General features: G+C 36.9%; 2 protein-coding genes across 3 annotated transcripts in view; one reads left to right on the top strand and one right to left on the bottom strand.

The window, feature by feature from the left end:
- SUGP1 (SURP and G-patch domain containing 1) overlaps nucleotides 1-647 on the bottom strand; it is a 46,920-nt gene extending 46,273 nt beyond the window's left edge. Inside the window, exon 1 of the mRNA XM_003760737.4 lies at nucleotides 348-647. Within this exon, the coding sequence (XP_003760785.1) occupies nucleotides 348-369 (22 nt within the window). The 5' untranslated portion in view covers nucleotides 370-647. The remainder of the gene's footprint in view (nucleotides 1-347) is intronic.
- A 31-nt stretch (nucleotides 648-678) lies between these two features.
- Nucleotides 679-17,936, top strand: part of MAU2 (MAU2 sister chromatid cohesion factor) — a 62,281-nt gene continuing 45,023 nt past the window's right edge. Inside the window, exons 1-4 of one of the 2 annotated variants that reach the window (XR_004231227.1) lie at nucleotides 679-1,091; nucleotides 13,907-13,924; nucleotides 14,106-14,171; nucleotides 16,053-16,148. Coding sequence is in view for 1 of the 2 variants with exons in the window: in XM_031947912.1 (XP_031803772.1) it covers nucleotides 753-1,091; nucleotides 13,907-13,924; nucleotides 14,106-14,171; nucleotides 16,053-16,148 (519 nt within the window). In the remaining variant the exon portion in view is untranslated. The remainder of the gene's footprint in view (nucleotides 1,092-13,906; nucleotides 13,925-14,105; nucleotides 14,172-16,052; nucleotides 16,149-17,936) is intronic. The other variant, XM_031947912.1, reaches the window with a different exon arrangement.

Here is a 17,936-nt window from a genome sequence, read left to right on the forward strand (position 1 = left end):
GACCGCTGCAGGGCTGGTGAGCGGGGCACGATTTCCCGACCAACTCGGGGTTCCCGGGCTGCCCCGCCGAGCCTCGCGGCACAGGACGTGCGGCCCAGGAGAGTACGGGGCTAGGAGCGGACACAACCGGGAAGGCGCCGCCACCCCCGCCCGGCCTCGACCCGCCCCCGCCGACTGCTGAGAAGACCTGGGGCTTGGGGGTGGAGGGTTCTCGAAGAAGTACTTCGGTCTCCAGCCCCAGCGACGCGGCAAGAAGACCAGAGGCTCCGCGGGCTAGGTCCGCCCGTGTTGAGCCTCTAGAAGGTAGCGGAGTGTCACGGAGGGGGGACGGAGAAAAAGGCTGTTACCTGCAACATCCCGACTGTCCATCTTGAGGTCCTCAATCCCACAGTGCACCGCTCCCCACCCTAGGGAGGGCGGGGATGTGTATGTGTGCGTGGAGAGGCTGAAGAGGGGGAGGGAAAGATGATAAGGGGGGGGAGCTGTTATGTTGCGCACAGCCTACTGGGATGTGTAGTCCGTGCCTCCGAGAACCCTCGAGAGGGTCGCTATAAAAGAGCTCTTAAAGCGTTAGGCTCACTCTGGCCTCAGGGTGGCTTCGGACTCGTCCTCTGTAAGGGACGGAAAACCTTATTGGTTGCTCTGAAAGTCACCCCTTCCCGACCGCGCTCTCTTCCCGTGGCAGCCTACAACTCCCATGAGGAGCCGCGCGCGCGAGGGAGTTAGGGAGGAATGCTCACGAATGCCTCATCATGTTCTCGCGAGAGCTACCGCGGCTTCCGTCCGGCGCCCCCTCCCCCAACATAGTTCGGCGGCCGGTTGTTGTTGTGCGGCCCAAGATGGCGGCTCAGGCGGCCCAAGCGGCCCAGGCCGAGGCCTCGGAGTCGTGGTACCTGGCGCTGCTGGGCTTTGCCGAGCACTTCCGCACGTCCAGCCCGCCCAAGATCCGACTGTGCGTACACTGCCTGCAGGCCGTGTTTCCCTTCAAGCCTCCGCAGCGCATCGAGGCCCGCACGCACCTGCAGCTGGGCTCCGTGCTCTACCACCACACCAAGAACAGCGAACTAGCCCGCAGCCACCTCGAGAAGGCGGTGAGAAAAAACTCTGGGATCGCGGCGTGGCGGGGCGAGTGGGGCTGCAGTCGTGCCGCCCGCGCCGCCGCAGCCCCGGCGCCAGTAGCCCCGCAGTTAGGCCAAGCCTGGGGCGGGGGGAGGGGGGTGGGACCGGGAGGAAAGGCCCGGGTCGAGGTGACAGGTGGGGAGACGGCTATAGTGGCTGACGTGACAGAAGGAGGACCCCCAGACTGAAGTGACAGGAGGCAGAGAACGCGGGCTGACGTGACAGGCGGGGGGACTCCCAGACTGAGGTGACAGAAAGGGGGAACCCCGGGCTGAGGTGCCGGGAGCAAGGGATCCTCGACTGAAATGACAGGAGTGGGGACTCTTGAGCTGAAATAATAGAAGACTTAAGTCTCTGAAAGGGGGGACCCTCAGGCTGAGTGGGGAGAGCCTCAGCTGAGGGGATACGAAGGGGATCAGCTGACAGAAAAGGGGCTGTGGTGATAACTTAGGAGGAGGGGAGCCAGGATTGAGGCGATCTGAATGAGGACCTGCACCAAAATGACAGGGGAGGACCCCCCCAGACTGGAGGAGAGCTAACGGGAAGGTGAAAACCCGGTCAAAGGTGACCAAAAAAAAGCACTCCCGAGCTGAAGTGAGGAGAGAAGGGGGAGCCGCGGCAACCCCAGGGTGACAGGGACCAGAATTAGGATAGGGGCTGGGGCGAGGAATGTCAGAGATGAGGTGACTGGAGAAAGAAGGTCGGCTGGAGAGACAGTGACTACTCCCATGGCCTTGCTAGTTCCAGGTGTGGATTTCACTTTTTAATTAACTGTATTTCCCTTTCCTTCGTGCTTTGACTGTCACAATCCTAGTTTTGAAAAGTGGTTGGTACAGTGTCTATTGCCAAGTGTTTAATATTATCACATTGTAAAGTTGTTTCTAATAACAGTAACACTGTACTATATCCCTATAGTTTGCCACCAGATTGGTTACTTAGATCTTACTTGCTACTGTACTAATTCCTTAGTTGGTATTATATGCAAAACAAAGATACTAGTTTAACACTGATTAAACAAAGGAAGAATTTTGTGTAAGTAAAATTTGTTTGTTTTTCTTGGGTAATATTAACTTGCATTTATTTAGCACTATGAAATTTACAAAAGATTTTCCCCCAACTGTGAGGAAGATGATACAGCTTATTGTCTTTTTATAGATTTGTAAATTGAGGGTCAAAGTTGAAATGCCTATTTTTAAGCAGTGATTTAGCTGAGATGAGATCCTGATTCTTATATTTCTACTATACCTCACTGCTGCAGGTGGTGATAATTAATAGATCTTTCAAAAGAAAGCCCGACATTTCTGGAAAATCTTACTCTTGCAATGGCATTGATGGTCGCTAGGCAGCTTGGTACATTGGAAAGAGTACTGACAGGAGTAAGAAGATGTGGGTTCAATCCTTGCCTCAGAGATTTAGGGATTTAGGGATTTGGGAATGGGTCACTTAACCTCCCTGGGCCTCAGATTCCTCATCTGCAAAAAAAGGGGGGGTTGGATTAAATGACTTCTGAGTGTTAACTGCAAGGAATGAATATTTCTAACTGGTGTTTGAAGTATTTTGCCACAAACCTCATCCACTTCAAATGTAAAATTACAGTTTATATTAATAAAATGCTTTAATAATAACTGACCTCAAGTATTTTATAATTTGCAAAGTATCTGTATGACCTTAGGCAAGTTACTTAACTTTCCTGAACCTCATTTTACTCATCTGTAAAATGAAATATATGGACTATATGACCAAGTTCAAAACAGCTTTTCTCCTATTATGCTAAAAAATCTGTGAGAATCAGTCTTCCTCCATTTATAAAATGTATATCATTCCTCCCCTTTCCCAACGTAGAATATAAGATCCTATCGGCAGGTAACCATTTTTTTTTTTTTTTTGTCTGTATGGACAGTGCCTAGCACAATTCCTTGAACGTTGAAATAAAAAGTTTAGTAGATATTTAAGAGTCCGAGGCACTGGGAATACAGAAATAATCCCTGCCCTCAAGGGGAGAATTCTATTAATTCTGCTACTATACATTCTACTAAGGTATTGATAGATGAGGAATTGCAAAATATATACAAACTTGGATGGTAAGAGAGCATTAAATATAGTTTTGCACTTAATTCTGTTTTTAGTATCTGTGATTATTATTTTCATTGTCTTTTGCTTTTCTTGCCTCATAAGTCATTTTGGTTTTTTAATATAATTTTCCAGTCATTTTTAAAAGACTGATGTTTTCCATCTGCTTGATCATATTGGCCAGGTCTAAATCATAATAAAGGAATTTCATTAGTAACTGTAATTGTTCAGTTGAGTTTCAGAATTTCTAACAATCTCTATGGGGAAGGAGAGAAATTTGTTACATGTTGTAGGGATTTTATCAAAACAGTTCTGGATATTTTCCTTCCTCCTGGGACATTTTCTTGAAATTGAAACTATGATACTCTGTTATGGGCCAGAACTCTGAACTTGAAACAAAGGATTCTTACAAGGTACTAAGTCAGTGGAATTGATAGAGACATTATTTATCTACTTTAGCGTGGTTCAGTATGATTGATTTAATCCTACAAGGAGATGTTATGGGCTAGAGGAATTGAGGAGACATTGGTTAAATCTAATTTAGCATTGATTTAATCCTTGGGAATATCAGTGTGCCATTTTGTACTACCTATTTTTGCTACTTGGACAGCTTGTGCTCTCTTTCTGCTTATTCATGTCCTTTATCTTTTACTGTGCTCTTATTTTCTAGTCATCTAATTCTGCCTACTGTGTGTCTTTCAATTCTTTTTTGTATTTGTCATTTTTGTTTTTCTAAAGTCAAGCTTGTCCATGGTTTTCATTTACATAGAATTATCCGGAAAATATCAATTATTAAAATATAAAGCAACAGAAAACTGCTTGGAATTATTGAGGTTTTTCCCAATCTAACCTGATTTTGTCTTCATACTCAGTTCTGGACTTTGTTCCTTATCCATAATACTTGTTTATGTTTTGAGAAACTAGCTCAGTGGGCTCTCTATGTAATTCATTGTCTGGCACATGGTAAGCACTTAATAAATATTTATTGACGTGGATAGGATTTTTTTCAATTTGTTTTTCTAATATAAATGGCATACTTAGTCTTGTCATAAAATTAAAGAATCAGAAAGAATCTCATAAGCCATCTAATTCAACCCACACCTAAAAAAGGTTCTTCCCTAAAAGATAACAAATAAATGATCAAGCTTTTGCTTGAAGTCCTCTACTATTGAAGCACTTACTCTCTTAATGAGGCAACAATTCCACCTTTGGATAATTCTGATTTTTTTTTTTTTCTTTTGTTTTGTTTTGTTTTACTTCATACTGAAATTTGCTTCTGCAACCTATACTTGATCATTCTTGGTTCTGTCTTCTAGAGCCAAACAAAATAAATCTCATTTCTCATCCATTTAACTTCCTCTGCTACACTTAAAGATAACTAACTAGTTACCTCCTTTCCTGAGTATTTCTTCTGCTGGCTAAACATCTCTAGTCTCCTCATTTGATATTTATAGGGTTATTTGCAATAGCAGTTTATTTATTCCTAATTTTTTTTTATGGAAAATACTTCATTTTGTTCATCTGAATCAATTTTTTAAAAATTAATAAATAATACCGTGGGATTTTATATTCTGTATTCTCAATTGTTGTAACCATAAAGATGTGGTCTGCTGTGGGAAAAGGGAAATTCTGCCTGTTCCTTTCTCATATTTTCATGGAGAATGTATTTGATGTAATAGATGTATTTCCATGTGAATAGGGGTACATGTGATTTTGAGACATTATCAGTACACTTTGAAAAACCATAGAGGAATATGAAATGTGCTCCAAACTTAGGATTAGGCAAATGTTTCCAGTTTCCAACCATAACCAAAAAAAAATAGCCTTTAAAATGTAGGCCAATGAGTTTGACTTGGATTCCAAGGAAAATTGTACATTATATTAATAAAGTGGCTTCAATATTACTTCAATAACCTTGTAATCAACTAAAAAATTCACTGAAAGGGGCATTTCAGCATAGTTGCAAAAAAATAAAAAATCCACATAAGTTTTCTTTTTTTCTCCTGAGGCAATTGGGGTAGTGATTTGCCCAGGGTCACACAGTTAACTGTTAAGTATTTCAGGCCAGATTTGAACTCTGGTCCTCCTGACTTCAAGGCTGGTGCTCTATCTACTGCACCAACTAGCTGCCCAAGTTATAAGTTTTCTACAAGCCACTAATAAAACTCAATAAAAAGAGATGGATGAAATTCAATTTTAAATAACTATAGAATGTATAAAATACTTGGAAATCTACCTACCAAAATATATATAGGAACTATATGGATATAGTCACAAAACATTCTTCATGAAGAAAGACATTTAATTGTAAAATATTAGTTGGTGGTGGTTGTATTCAACCAATGTGATAAAAATACTACCCAAATTAACTTATTTATTCAGCGTCATGTCAATCAAATTTAGTGGGGCTTTTTTTTTTTTATAAAGCCAGAAAAATAGCAATCAGATCTTAAACTAAACTACAAAGCAGTAATCATTAAAATACTTTGGTACTGGTTAAGAAATAGAAAGGTTGATTGATGGAACAGATTCACTATACAATATGCATAAGAGCACAGTGGCCTAGTATTTTATAAATCAAAAGAACTTACCACAAAAACTTCTGGAAACTGAGACAATCTGATCAAAACCAGGTATGAACCAGTACCTACACATGATGAAGCAAGGAAGAAGTCATGCTTCAGATTTCTGCATGCAGGAAGATTTCATAACCATACAAAATAGAGAGGATCATGTAAATTTAAGTGAACAATTTTGACAATGTAAATTTTTCAAACAAATAAAACCATTGTGGCTAAAATTAAAAGGGAAGCAGATAATTGAGAAAAAAATTTGCAGGAAGTCTGTGATAAAAGTCTAGGTCAATTCCAACACAAATATGGAACTGATTCAAATTTATAAGAGTTCTTCCCCCAAATGATAAATGGTTAAATGATATGAATAGGTAGTATTCAGAAGAAGAAATCCAAGGTATCAATGGCTAAATGAAAAAAAGTGCTCCAAATCACTAATAATAAGAGAAATAAATATTAAAGCAACTATGAGGTTCTTTATCTCACACTCATCAAATTGGAAAAGTTGGGGGGGAAATTGGAAAATAACAAATGATGCAGGGACTCTGGGAGTATAGATGCATTAATTTGGAGCTGGTTAGTCCACCCATTTGGAAAGACGTTTGGAACTATATCCCCCAAATTACTGAACCTTGTATAGTTTTTGCTTCAGTGATACTATTCTATACCCCAAAGAAAGGAAAAAGGATCCGTATGTACAAAAATATAGTAGCTCTTTTTGTGGTAGCAGACAAAAAATTAGAAACTAAGGGAGTATATGTTAAATGGAGACTAGTTAAATTATAAAACATTACAATTTAAAAAGTATAGTTTTGAAAGAAATGCAGGGAACATTTTTAAAGAATCCTGGGAAAACTTGTATGAACTGGGGTGGAAAAAAATGAATTATACTATAATAACAACATTGTAAAGACAATTTTGAAAGACTTAATAAGAACTCTGATCAATATAGTGACCAAGCATGATTCCAGAAGACCCAGTGAAACAGCTTCTGACTTCCTGACAGAGCTGATTGACTCAAGGTGTAGACTGAGACATAGTTCATTATGAGCTTGAAGAGAAATCTGTAATACAGTGCTTAAAAAAATCTCATACTCAGGACATTTTTATTTTACATTATTGTTATCTATAAAGAAAGTATATCAACTTTCAGATGATATGGACCTTTTAAGAGTAGGAGCCATTGGCTGACAGAATCAGAATGTAAAATAGCCCAACAGACTAGAATGTTGGGCAGGATATAATAATTGAATAGAATTACATGGAAGTCATATACTTGACTTTAAATATCAAGTTTTATAAGTTTAAGAATGTGAGAGAAATACTTAGACCACAATTTGTATAAAAATAGCAAGATTTTTATGTACTGTGTATCAGCAATGTGAAATAGTAACTAAAAAGCTAATTCAGTCTTATACTGCATGGAATCCAAAATAAAAGAGAAGAGATTTCTGCTATATCATGAAGCAGATATGAAGTGGTTAAACTGATTGAGAGACTTTATAATATAAGTATTGAAACAACTAGGGATATTTAACTTAGACTAGAGAAAATTTTGACAAGAGAGTAGAACATGATTGCTTTCTTCAAGAGTATGTTGGGAGTGGGGGAACAGCTAGGTGGCATAGTGGTTAGAGCACCAGCCCTGAAGTCAGGAGGATCCGAGTTCAAATGTGGCCTCAGACACTTAACACCTCCTAGCTGTGTGACCCTGGGCAAGTCACTTAACCCCAATTGCCTCAGCCAAAAAAAAAAAAAGGTATGAAGGACATCCAGTGAAAAGATACAGATTCAACAAATTATGTGTGTGTGTGTGTATATATATATATATATATATATATATATATATATATGAAACAGCAAGTAAAGCAAAATAGCTGGATTACAGGAGTACTTGAAACTGTATAAATGGGAAAAAAAGATTGTAAAGTAGGAAGAGAACAGCCATGAAAAGCTTTAAATGAGTTTATATTTTTATTCTGAAGGTAATGTTTGTACCTATGGTGTACACATGTAATGGAATGTTATTGTTCTATAAGAAATGATGAGCAGGCTAATTTCAAAAAAGCCTGGGAAGACTTAGATGAACTGATGCCGAGTGAAGTGAGCAGAACCAGGAGAACATTGTACACAGCAAAAAGATGATTATGTGATGATCAGCTGTGATCAGCTTTTTTCAATAGTGAGGTGATTCAAGACAATCCCAATAGACTTGGGATGGAAAGTGCCATCTGCATCCAGAGAAAGCATAGTATTTTCACCTTTATTGTTGTTTTTTTCCTTGGGTTTTTTTTTTTTTTTCTACTTTAGATCTGATTCTTCTTGCACAGCGTGATGAATATGTAATTATGTTTAGAAGAATTGTAGGTTTAACTTCTATCGGATTGTTTGCTATCTTGGGAGAAGAGGGAGAAAAATAAAGAACACAGGGTTTTGCAAAGATGAATGTTGAAAACTATCTTTGCATATATTTGGAAAAAATAAAATACTGTTATTAAAATTTTTAAACAAAGATTTGCCTTGGCAAAAAAAAAAAAAGTGGAAGATAGTGGAGGAAAATATCTGAGTGATGTGAAATGAGAAGGAGTTCTCTAAAAATAGTTTCAGTTTTTTAGTGAAATATGAGGTCCTTTCAAAAAGATAGAGAGACATCCTGATGAGTCCTTTTTTTTCCTTTTATTTATTTTATTATAATAACTTTTTATTGACAGAACCCATGCCAGGGTAATTTTTTTACATTATCCCTTGCACTCACCTCTGTTCCGATTTTTCCCCTCTCTCCCTCCACTCCCTCCCCTAGATGGCAAGCAGTCCTATATATGTTGAATATGTCGCAGTATATCCTAGATACAATATATGTGTGCAGAACCAAACAGTTCTCTTGTTGCACAGGGAGAATTGGATTCAGAAGGTAAAAATAACCTGGGAAGAAATACAAAAATGCAAGCAGTTTACATTCATTTCCCAGTGTTCTTTCTTTGGGTGTAGCTGCTTCTGTCCATCATTGATCAATTAAAACTGAGTTAGGTCTCTTTGTCAAAGAAATCCACTTCCATCAGAATACATCCTCAAATCGTTGTTGAAGTATATAATGATCTCCTGGTTCTGCTCATTTCACTTAGCATCTCCTGATGAGTCTTGAAGATGTTGATGAAGGTTTGGAACAGTCTTTGTGGAGGGTGAAATCACTAATAGGGAGAAATAGTATCCTATGAAATATGTTTGGTACTTGCTTAACCAAGAAGAATTTGCAAACTATCCTTCCATTTAAGAAACGCTTCTTAACATCATCTGGTTTCACATTATGGCAAGATTTAGTACACATGTGATTCACTTCTAGTTGTGTAAGGCTTTTGATAGATGGACATAGTTTGGTGAGTAGGAATAGGGATGGGGACTAGACCTGTTATTCCATTAGTATTAAAAGATTCTAGATTAGGATCTTTTAGACTGCAACTGCAGTCTAAAGAGTTTCCTAGAACAGTATTCTTTTAAACTTTTTCTACTTGCCATATCTTTTCACCTGAGAAATGTAACCCTGGATATACAGATATATAAAACAGGTATACAAATCAAACATTTACTGATAACATCATTATTTTGTGACCTCCACATTCTGTTAAAAGACTCCATATGGGGTTGCAAACCACAGTTTAATACAATGGGACTTAGAGTACTAATAGAACAGTAAGAGGTTAAGTCTTGGGTTCAGGGTCACACAGTGATTGATATGTGAGGGGTAGGACTTGAACCCAGCTCTTTGTAGTTTCATTGGTAAGAGTTTAATTTTTATTGTAGGTGGTCTAAGAACTTTTTTATTTTTAGTATTCCATCTTGTTTTTCTCCCACTTTGTTACTGTTACTTTGGAAGTAGAAGATTACAGTTCTGAGGCGATTTTGTTTTTGTTTTTGTTTTTTTTCAGTTGTCTTGGCTCTAGATAGAGATAGTTACATTTCCATATGTGACTAGTTTACATCACTGACACAAGCTAGAAAATTCTAGTACTCAGAGGTAAACTAGATAATTAAGAGATGGTAGAGAATTATGAAAGTAGTTTCACCAGAATTGTTCCCCAAAATGTTTGACATATATACCAGACCCATATAATGTGTGTCTGAGATCAAAGAAAAATTTAGTGATCAGTATCTTTGAGAAGTTGAGACTATGACCAAGGCATAAAAAGTGTCCCAAAGAGTCCCTTCCATTAAGACAGTGATTGAGTGTGAGGAATGGAAAATAGAATACAAATTTTGGCTGTGTAGAATTGCAGTGAGAAAAGAAGGAGTTTTTTCCCCTTACTCTTGTGACTATACATCATTTATTTGGAATACTTGTTCAGGGTAGGAGGGATGCCTTGAACCAAATTATCACTTTTGTTGAAGAAGAGCCAAGTTGTAGTGAGCAGTCATGGGGTACCACAGTCCCAAAAAATTCATCAGTGAGTCTTATTACTATATCAGTACTCAATTCTTAATAATTTAAGAAATTTTTCCCAGATCTTTTACTTTGTATATCTTTTGAGAATTTAAGAATACCTCCATGGCATACTCTGACTTCAGAATAGGACTTTTGTAAAGTTGTATACCAATTTTAAAATGTGTAGCTAAATGTTTTGGTGAATAAGATGAAAGGAGAGGATGGATTTTAAGATTACTTATCTCACAGCTTAGATTCGATCTTTTCTTATATAACACATATACTCCTGTTATGTTTTTAAAATCATTAGGGTAATAATTTGAGAAGTATGAAGCTGTAAGGGAGATGAGGAGTTAACTGGTACCAATAATCTTCCCTAAGTATTTCTGTATATGGCCCTCCAAATATATAGGAAAAATTGATTTGTCCTTGAGTAAGTTGTCTAATCTTTCTAGGTTATGGTTTTCTCATAGGTAAACAACTGCAAGATTGAACTTGATGATCTTTTCTAGTTCTAACATTTGTTGTCTTCAGATCCTTTCCAGCATTAATGTTCTGTCTCTTCAGATCATTTCCAGTTTATATATTTGGAGTTCTTCATTCTAAGATCTCTTGTGGCACTGACACCTTATGTTCTAAATTCCCAACCATCTTTAACATTCTATGATTCTACATTATGCATATCTATTTAAGCTTTATGATAATCTATGTGGTTCTTAAGAGGAAAATGTGTTCTTTATGAGCATTTAGTAAAAGATCAGAGTGGGAATAGAAGGAAATGAAATTTGGTCAAGTAAAGATAGTAACCATATTGTAACACCTTGAAGAATGACTTTAATGTGAGAAGAAATTAAATAATCACATAGATATAATAGTTGCTGGCTTCTTTCTCTTCTTTGTAACTGAGAAGTAAAACATAGTAAAGATTTTCCTTTCTACTTCTTTCCATACTCCCCAGGTAGCCAAATGATTGGCTTTTTCTTCCATTCAAGTTTAAAACAAATGTCTCTTTGTGTAATACTAAGTCCCAAATGAGGAAACATGGTGAGAAGATCACTATGCCACAGACTTAAAAGGAAATCTTTTTGGACCAACTAAAGGGGCTTCACCCTAATTTTCTTGTCTTTTCTAGCAGTAGAGTTGCATATCAAAAGTCCTGGAAAATTGAACCAGTTTTATAACTGATACCAAGAGGCATTTGTCAGGTTTTGCTTTGAAATAAATGTGACAACTACTGGGGGAAATGTATTATGATTGCTTAAATCTTTTGCTAGTTTATATCCATTAAGTTAATTTTTAATTAGTCAGATAATTCATAAGTAAAAGGAATGGTTCTTAATTTGTTTAGGATTATGTTAGTATTCCTAGTATTATCCTTTAATGTTTCATGTGCTGTCTGATGATTACAACCCTTTAGGAATCCAGCTGGTGCCATACTTGTGCTGTCCTTGAATTCTGTCTGGGGTTTTAAGGGGGGGAGGGGGGAAGAGTGTAAGGAGTTCAGTGGCCTGTTTTTGAGAGGAAATGTAGCTACCTTAATTAATTGGATGAGCTGATATATGGAAAGTGCTTTTAAGTGGTATACATTATATAAATGCTACTTTGTCAGCTACTCATATCTGTTGACTCTAGGATACTTTATATTTTAGATGGAGAGAGACTTTAAATCATACATGCCCAATTTAAGAATGTAATCCCAAACAAGCAAACAATCACTATCAACCACTAGGGGGATAAGGAAAGACCTTAAATAGAAGGTGGTTCCAAAACTGAGTCTTGAGGGAAACAAATCTTTCTCAAAGTTGGAAGTGAGGGAGGGAATGCATTTTGGGCAAGTACAAAGACATGAAGGTAAGCATTGGGAATTCCAAAATTGGGCAACAACAAGTAAGGCAGTTTGTCTAGAACATTGAATCTGTGAGGAAGAATAATATGAAATCAATCTAGAAAGATAATCTAGAGCCAAATTATAAAAGTATTTAAGTTCCAAAAAAAAATCCTTTGTTTGGGATTTGTATTTTATCCTAAAGGCAGTAGGGTTGCTGAAGCTTCTTGAGCTGAATTGATAATGAGCAACCTCTGCTATAGGAATATCAGTTTAATAGCTGTGTGGAAGATGGAGTAAAGAGGAGAAAAAGTTAAAACAAGGAGATCTATTAGTAGATTACTGGCAGTAGTTGAGGCCAGAATGGATGAGAAGCTAAAATATAGTTGTGATTATTAGTGGAGAAAAGAGAATTGATATATGTTGTAGTGGAGAACTATTCCAAATTTGCTGCTAATTGGAAGCAAATTAGCATAAAGAATAGACAGTGACTCCTGGTTTGGTGGTCTGAATGATCGGAAGAATGGTGGATAACCCCTTGACAGAAATGGGAAAGTAGGGCAGATAGTGAATTCCATTTTGAATATGTTGAATTTAAAATGCCTTTGGAACTATACAGGTGTTCTAGCATGCAGTTGGTGATAATGAATATAGAGATCTAAGTTATTTGTGTTGAGGTGATTAATTAAACCAGTGGGAGCTAATTAGATATTTAAAAGAGTCCATAGAGAAGAAATTTTTGAAGGTTCAAGATTGTCTTGAAATTGCCTGGAAAACACCTGTGATTAAGGGACTGGAAATGAATGATGGTCTAGGAGCAATAGAAATAGAAATTAAAAGATGGTACAACTAAGTAGAGAAGGAAAAGATTGCATCATGGAAACCAATGGAGGATGGTATCTGGGACAAGGTCAATGGTGTCAAAATCTGCTGAGGTGTTAGGAAGAATGAGAATTTAGAAGACTTTAAATGAGAGGGCATTGATGACTGTGGGTAAAATCATTTCAATAAAGCATGAAAGGAAGCAGTATTATAGAAAATGTAGACCATTCTAATGAGTGTAGCTGCGAAAAGATGGAGAAATATAACATGAGAGCTCCTGGAAATGGCAGAATCAAGTGAAGATTTTTAATGTAGGAGACTTATATATGTTTATGTAGGCTGTGAAGAATGAATCAACAAATAAAGACTGAAAATGAAAGGAAGAAAAAGGATAAGAGAAGGGTTAAAATCCTGGAGGAGATATAACTGAACAGAAATAGAGTACAAGTGGGATAACTTTTCTAAGAGGGAACATATTCATTAGAGACAAGTGCATAAGAAGATAGAATTGAAGATATTATAGAGGGATTTTAGCATCAACTAACCCTTCTCTCTTTCTTGCTTCCCCTGTGTGGGGAGTAGAGGGAAAGATCTGTATGCAATTACAAAGTGTAGAAGAGAATTATGTGTAATATAAAGTTAGATAAGGGAGCTATCACTATTGGATGATGGGGAGATATTAGTGGAAGTTTCTCAGAAGTAGTGGTCTTTGAGATATCCTTTTCTTAGGATATCATTAGCCTCAGTGAAGACAAGATTAATTTGGGGAGTGAATAAAGATCTACATGCAGAAAAGTACAGGATACATCTTAAGAACAAAGAGCAGTACAGCTGACTACAAGGTAGAGTATGGGAGGAAGGGCTGTGTGAACTAAAGCTAGAAAGATAGTCCGATTGTTGGACAGCTTTAAAAGCCAGACTAGTCAGGCTTAATAGAGTGAAAATTCTGTCCCCAGTAATAAATCTCCTTTTCAGGAGGTAACAAATACTTGACCTTCCCACAATAATTCACCTCAAATGCCTTGTCAGCTTTTGCGTGTCAGAGTCAATTATCTAATCCCTTTTTCTTTTTTTTTACAGTGGTTGATATCCCAACAAGTATCCTTTTCATGTTATTTGTCTTACATTTGCTTTGTTAGCATGGTATGTCATGAACTTCGGGTCAATGGCTAAATATTAGTCGATATAACTCAGTATAACGTTGGGACTTCAATTTTGATAGGTCTTTGCAATATAATTTTTTTGTAGTTTTCATATTTCCTTAACTAGATAACTCTAGATTCCACAGTTTGAAGATGTCAAATTTGAAGCAGCAAGTCTTCTATCTGAGCTGTATTGCCAAGAGGTGAGAATATGTTGTTGTCACTTAAAAATTGAGCCATTCTTTTATAGCTATGACAAAAGGAAAGCCAAGAGTAATTTTAAATTAGAATTAAATTTTTTAATTTAGGATTTCTGAAGTTTGGGCAGCTATGGATAGAGTACCAGCCCTGAAGTCAGGACAACCTGAATTCAAATCTGACCTCAGATACTTAAACATTTCCTAACTGTGTGACCCTAGACAAATCACTTAACCCCAATTGCCTCAGCAAAAAAAAAGAAAAGAAAAAAGAACTTCTGAAGTTTTTAAAATATAACTTTACTACTTCAGGTTATCTGTTTTTAGGTTATTTATATAAACACATTTTTTAAAATGTTTTTAATCTCTTTTTAGTGACATATAGGTGAACAGAGAAAATAAATCCTAAATTAATGTAAATCCCCAAAACATCTGAATATTTTTAGTTTGAAGACTAATTCTGTTTGCATGGAATTTATATTATATAGCAAAGCCATAATATAAATGTGTGGGACAGGTCTAAGTCCCCCTTTCCCAAATTAACTAATAAGAGACATCTTAAGGTACAAAGAGAAAGCATTTAATCCCTGCAGAGAGAGGCCCAGACACACCTGGGAGCCATCCCAACTCTTGTCATGTACTCCTGAACCTGGCCAGCTTCTGCCTTGTCCAGGACTTAAAAGCAAAAAACCTGAGCCTTTTCAATGGATAAAGTAAAAGGATGTAACCATCTTTGACCAATAGTCATCAATGTTGTCTGCTTCCTGTGGATCACATCACTTCCTGTAACTTTACTAACTTGCTGCCTCCCAGGGTTCAAGGCTGGGAATAGGGATCATGTGACTTTATGAAACCCAAGGCTCACCTGGGTATAGAGATCATCTGACTTAGACCCAGTCCCACAAACTTGAGAAAACTTCATCCAATCAATCTTATTCATAAACTTTTAGGGTTTAATTTCACCTTTCCAAGTAATTCACTTTATGATTCTTTTTTATCCTTTTAATTGTATATGTACATATGCCTATATATGCAGGGTTTGTTTATTTTTAAACAAAATATAATTGTGGGACTTTGACTTTTTTCAGTGATGTGATATAGATCTTTATATTTTTGTGTAATTCTTCCTGTTCTGTTCTTTATGACTAGAACAACAATGCAGTATAGTACTTCATTGTTTTGATTTACCTGCACCATAATCTGTTTAACTTCTCCCCAAATACTAACCATTTAGGTTGCAACCAGCTTTTCATTACTACTATATATATGGCAATTACAGATATCTTTATTTAAATCAGTTTTCCTTGGAATGTGTTCATGGTAGAGCATTGTTAAATTAAAGGGAAAAATAATTTTCTGGTTGTTTCATATAACTAGACTGTTCTACAGGAAGATTATACTAGTTTATTTTGTTACCAACAATACATGAGTGTACCTCTTTCCTCATAGCCCCAACTAAGTTTTGATTTTATCATTTTTCTTTAATTTTTTAAATTGATGAGCTTAAGTTCTTGTATTTGAACACTCTCTTTTTAAATATAATATTATTTAAGAGAATGTGGTGATAATGAGCTGGGTGTTTCACCCAAGAAGGTACTACTGTCTGGTGCTAGAATAGTAAGACCCAGGTCTACATCTAATTTGATCATATGATGTTCTGTACTTGATTATTTCAGATTTATCCAGTGATAAATTGTTATATAAAAAAATGCACATAATCTCATACAAAGCTTAATAAAGAACAGTTGGTTTTTATGTGACAAATTGCCCCTCACATATTCCAAAACCTATAATAAGCATGACTAATTATCAGAAATTGAAGTTGCTGTGTAAATAACCTTATTTGAATATTGATTTTTTTCCCCCAAATTAAAAATGTCCTTTCAGAATTCAGTTGATGCTGCAAAACCTCTCTTGCGTAAAGCAATTCAGATTTCACAGCAAACACCCTACTGGCATTGTAGACTACTCTTTCAGCTTGCAGTAAGTATCATCTTTCTATAAATTTATAAGAAATGCCTGAGAAACATAATTGTATTATATTTTCTTTTTCTATAGCTTTATAACCATATGCAGGTGACCAAACATCTTTGAATTTTTTTCATCTATAAAATGGGGGAAATACTTGTCCTGCTTAACTAGAATTGTTCTGAGAAAAGTGTTTTGAAAGCATTAAAGTAATATATATTCCAACACTATTAAGGAACCATAATTTCATTAGTGTAAGTATTCCCTCCAGTGACACAAATCAAAATCCCTCTCCAACATAGTACTTCACAAGTTGCTGTATTAGAAAATGCATCCCTCTCTGGCTGACTTGAAGAACTTCTTGGCATGTCCTCAGATGATAGGCTTTCAATGCAGCATCAGGCCTAAATTGGAAGCCTTTCCAGGTTGTTAGGATCTGTTGGAGCTTGTGCTCAAATAGTATAGCTTTCAGGAATTCAGAGTTGTCTCTATGCCATGGTGAGACATCAGAATATAACTAGTGGAAGAAAGTGATCTATAAATGTGAAATGATTATCAGAAATAGCTTAGGGACTGACCAAATAGATTTGGTTTCAGCCTTTCTTCTCCAACTATTACAAAGAGATCACATAGGAAATGGGAAATTTTGAAATATTTAGGAAAGAATTCATCATTCATTCAACAACCATTCATTCAACAACAAACACCTTCTGTTTGTCAGGTACTGTGCTAAGCCTTAGGGGTACAAAGACAAAAATTAAAACATCTAATTTCCCTTTGATCTGTTGAGCTTACAGGAAAAGCCACATGGAAATTTAATATAAAGTAGATGCAAGATAATTTTGAGGTAGCATAAGGTTATTAGCAACTTGGGGAATATAAGGATAAACCTCTATGGGAGTAGCATCTGAGCTTAGCAGAGATAAAATGAGTATACACTGTAGATATGGAGAATAGTCTTCACAGAGGCATGCAAATAGGAAATGTAGGGTGTCATGTATGGAGAATACCAGGTAAGCCTCTTTGTCTGGAATGTTGTGAGTGAAAGAAAGTCGTGTACAATAATCTTGAGAAGAAAGGCTCAGTAAAGGACTTTAAAAGCCAAATAAGGGAGTTTATATTTTATGCTAGAAGCAATAGGGAACCATTGAAGCTTCTTGAACAGAGAACTGAGTTGGTCAAAACAAATTTGCTGGGTATGTCAAAATTGTATTAGAGGAAGTAAAACCTAGAGGCAAGAGAAACCAATTAAAAGACTATTGTAATCATTCATGTCAGAGGTGATAAGGCCCTGAATCAGGTTGGTGGATATGTGAATGGAAGATAGGGAAAAGATAAAGAGATGTAGTATAGAAATAAAATAGATGTGACTTGGCAACTGATTGTATATAAAGGAAAAAATAGTCCAGATTAACTTCCAAGATTGTTGGGTGACTAGAAGCATGGAAATAGGAAAAATAGGAAGAGGAGATATCTTTAATTAGAGATGCCTATGAGACATCTGATTAGAGATGTTAAATAGGTAATTGATGGGGGACTGGAGTTTAAAGATTGGTGCTAAATTTACTTGCATAAAGATAATAGCTGTTCCTCAATGGAAGCTCATGAAATTACCAAGAAAGGAGAGAAAAACTTCTAAGACAGAGCCTTGATGTACACCCACACATAAGAGGGTAGAACTTGAATAATGATCCAGAGGAGACTAAGAAGGAAGGATTATACAGGTTGGAAGAGAAGCAAGAGAACAATATCACAAAAACCCAGAGCAGGAAGTAGTCAATAATGTCAGGTACTATAGAAAAG

The sequence above is a fragment of the Sarcophilus harrisii genome, chromosome 1, assembly GCF_902635505.1.
Source record: "Sarcophilus harrisii chromosome 1, mSarHar1.11, whole genome shotgun sequence".
NCBI classification, from domain to species: Eukaryota; Metazoa; Chordata; class Mammalia; order Dasyuromorphia; family Dasyuridae; genus Sarcophilus; species Sarcophilus harrisii.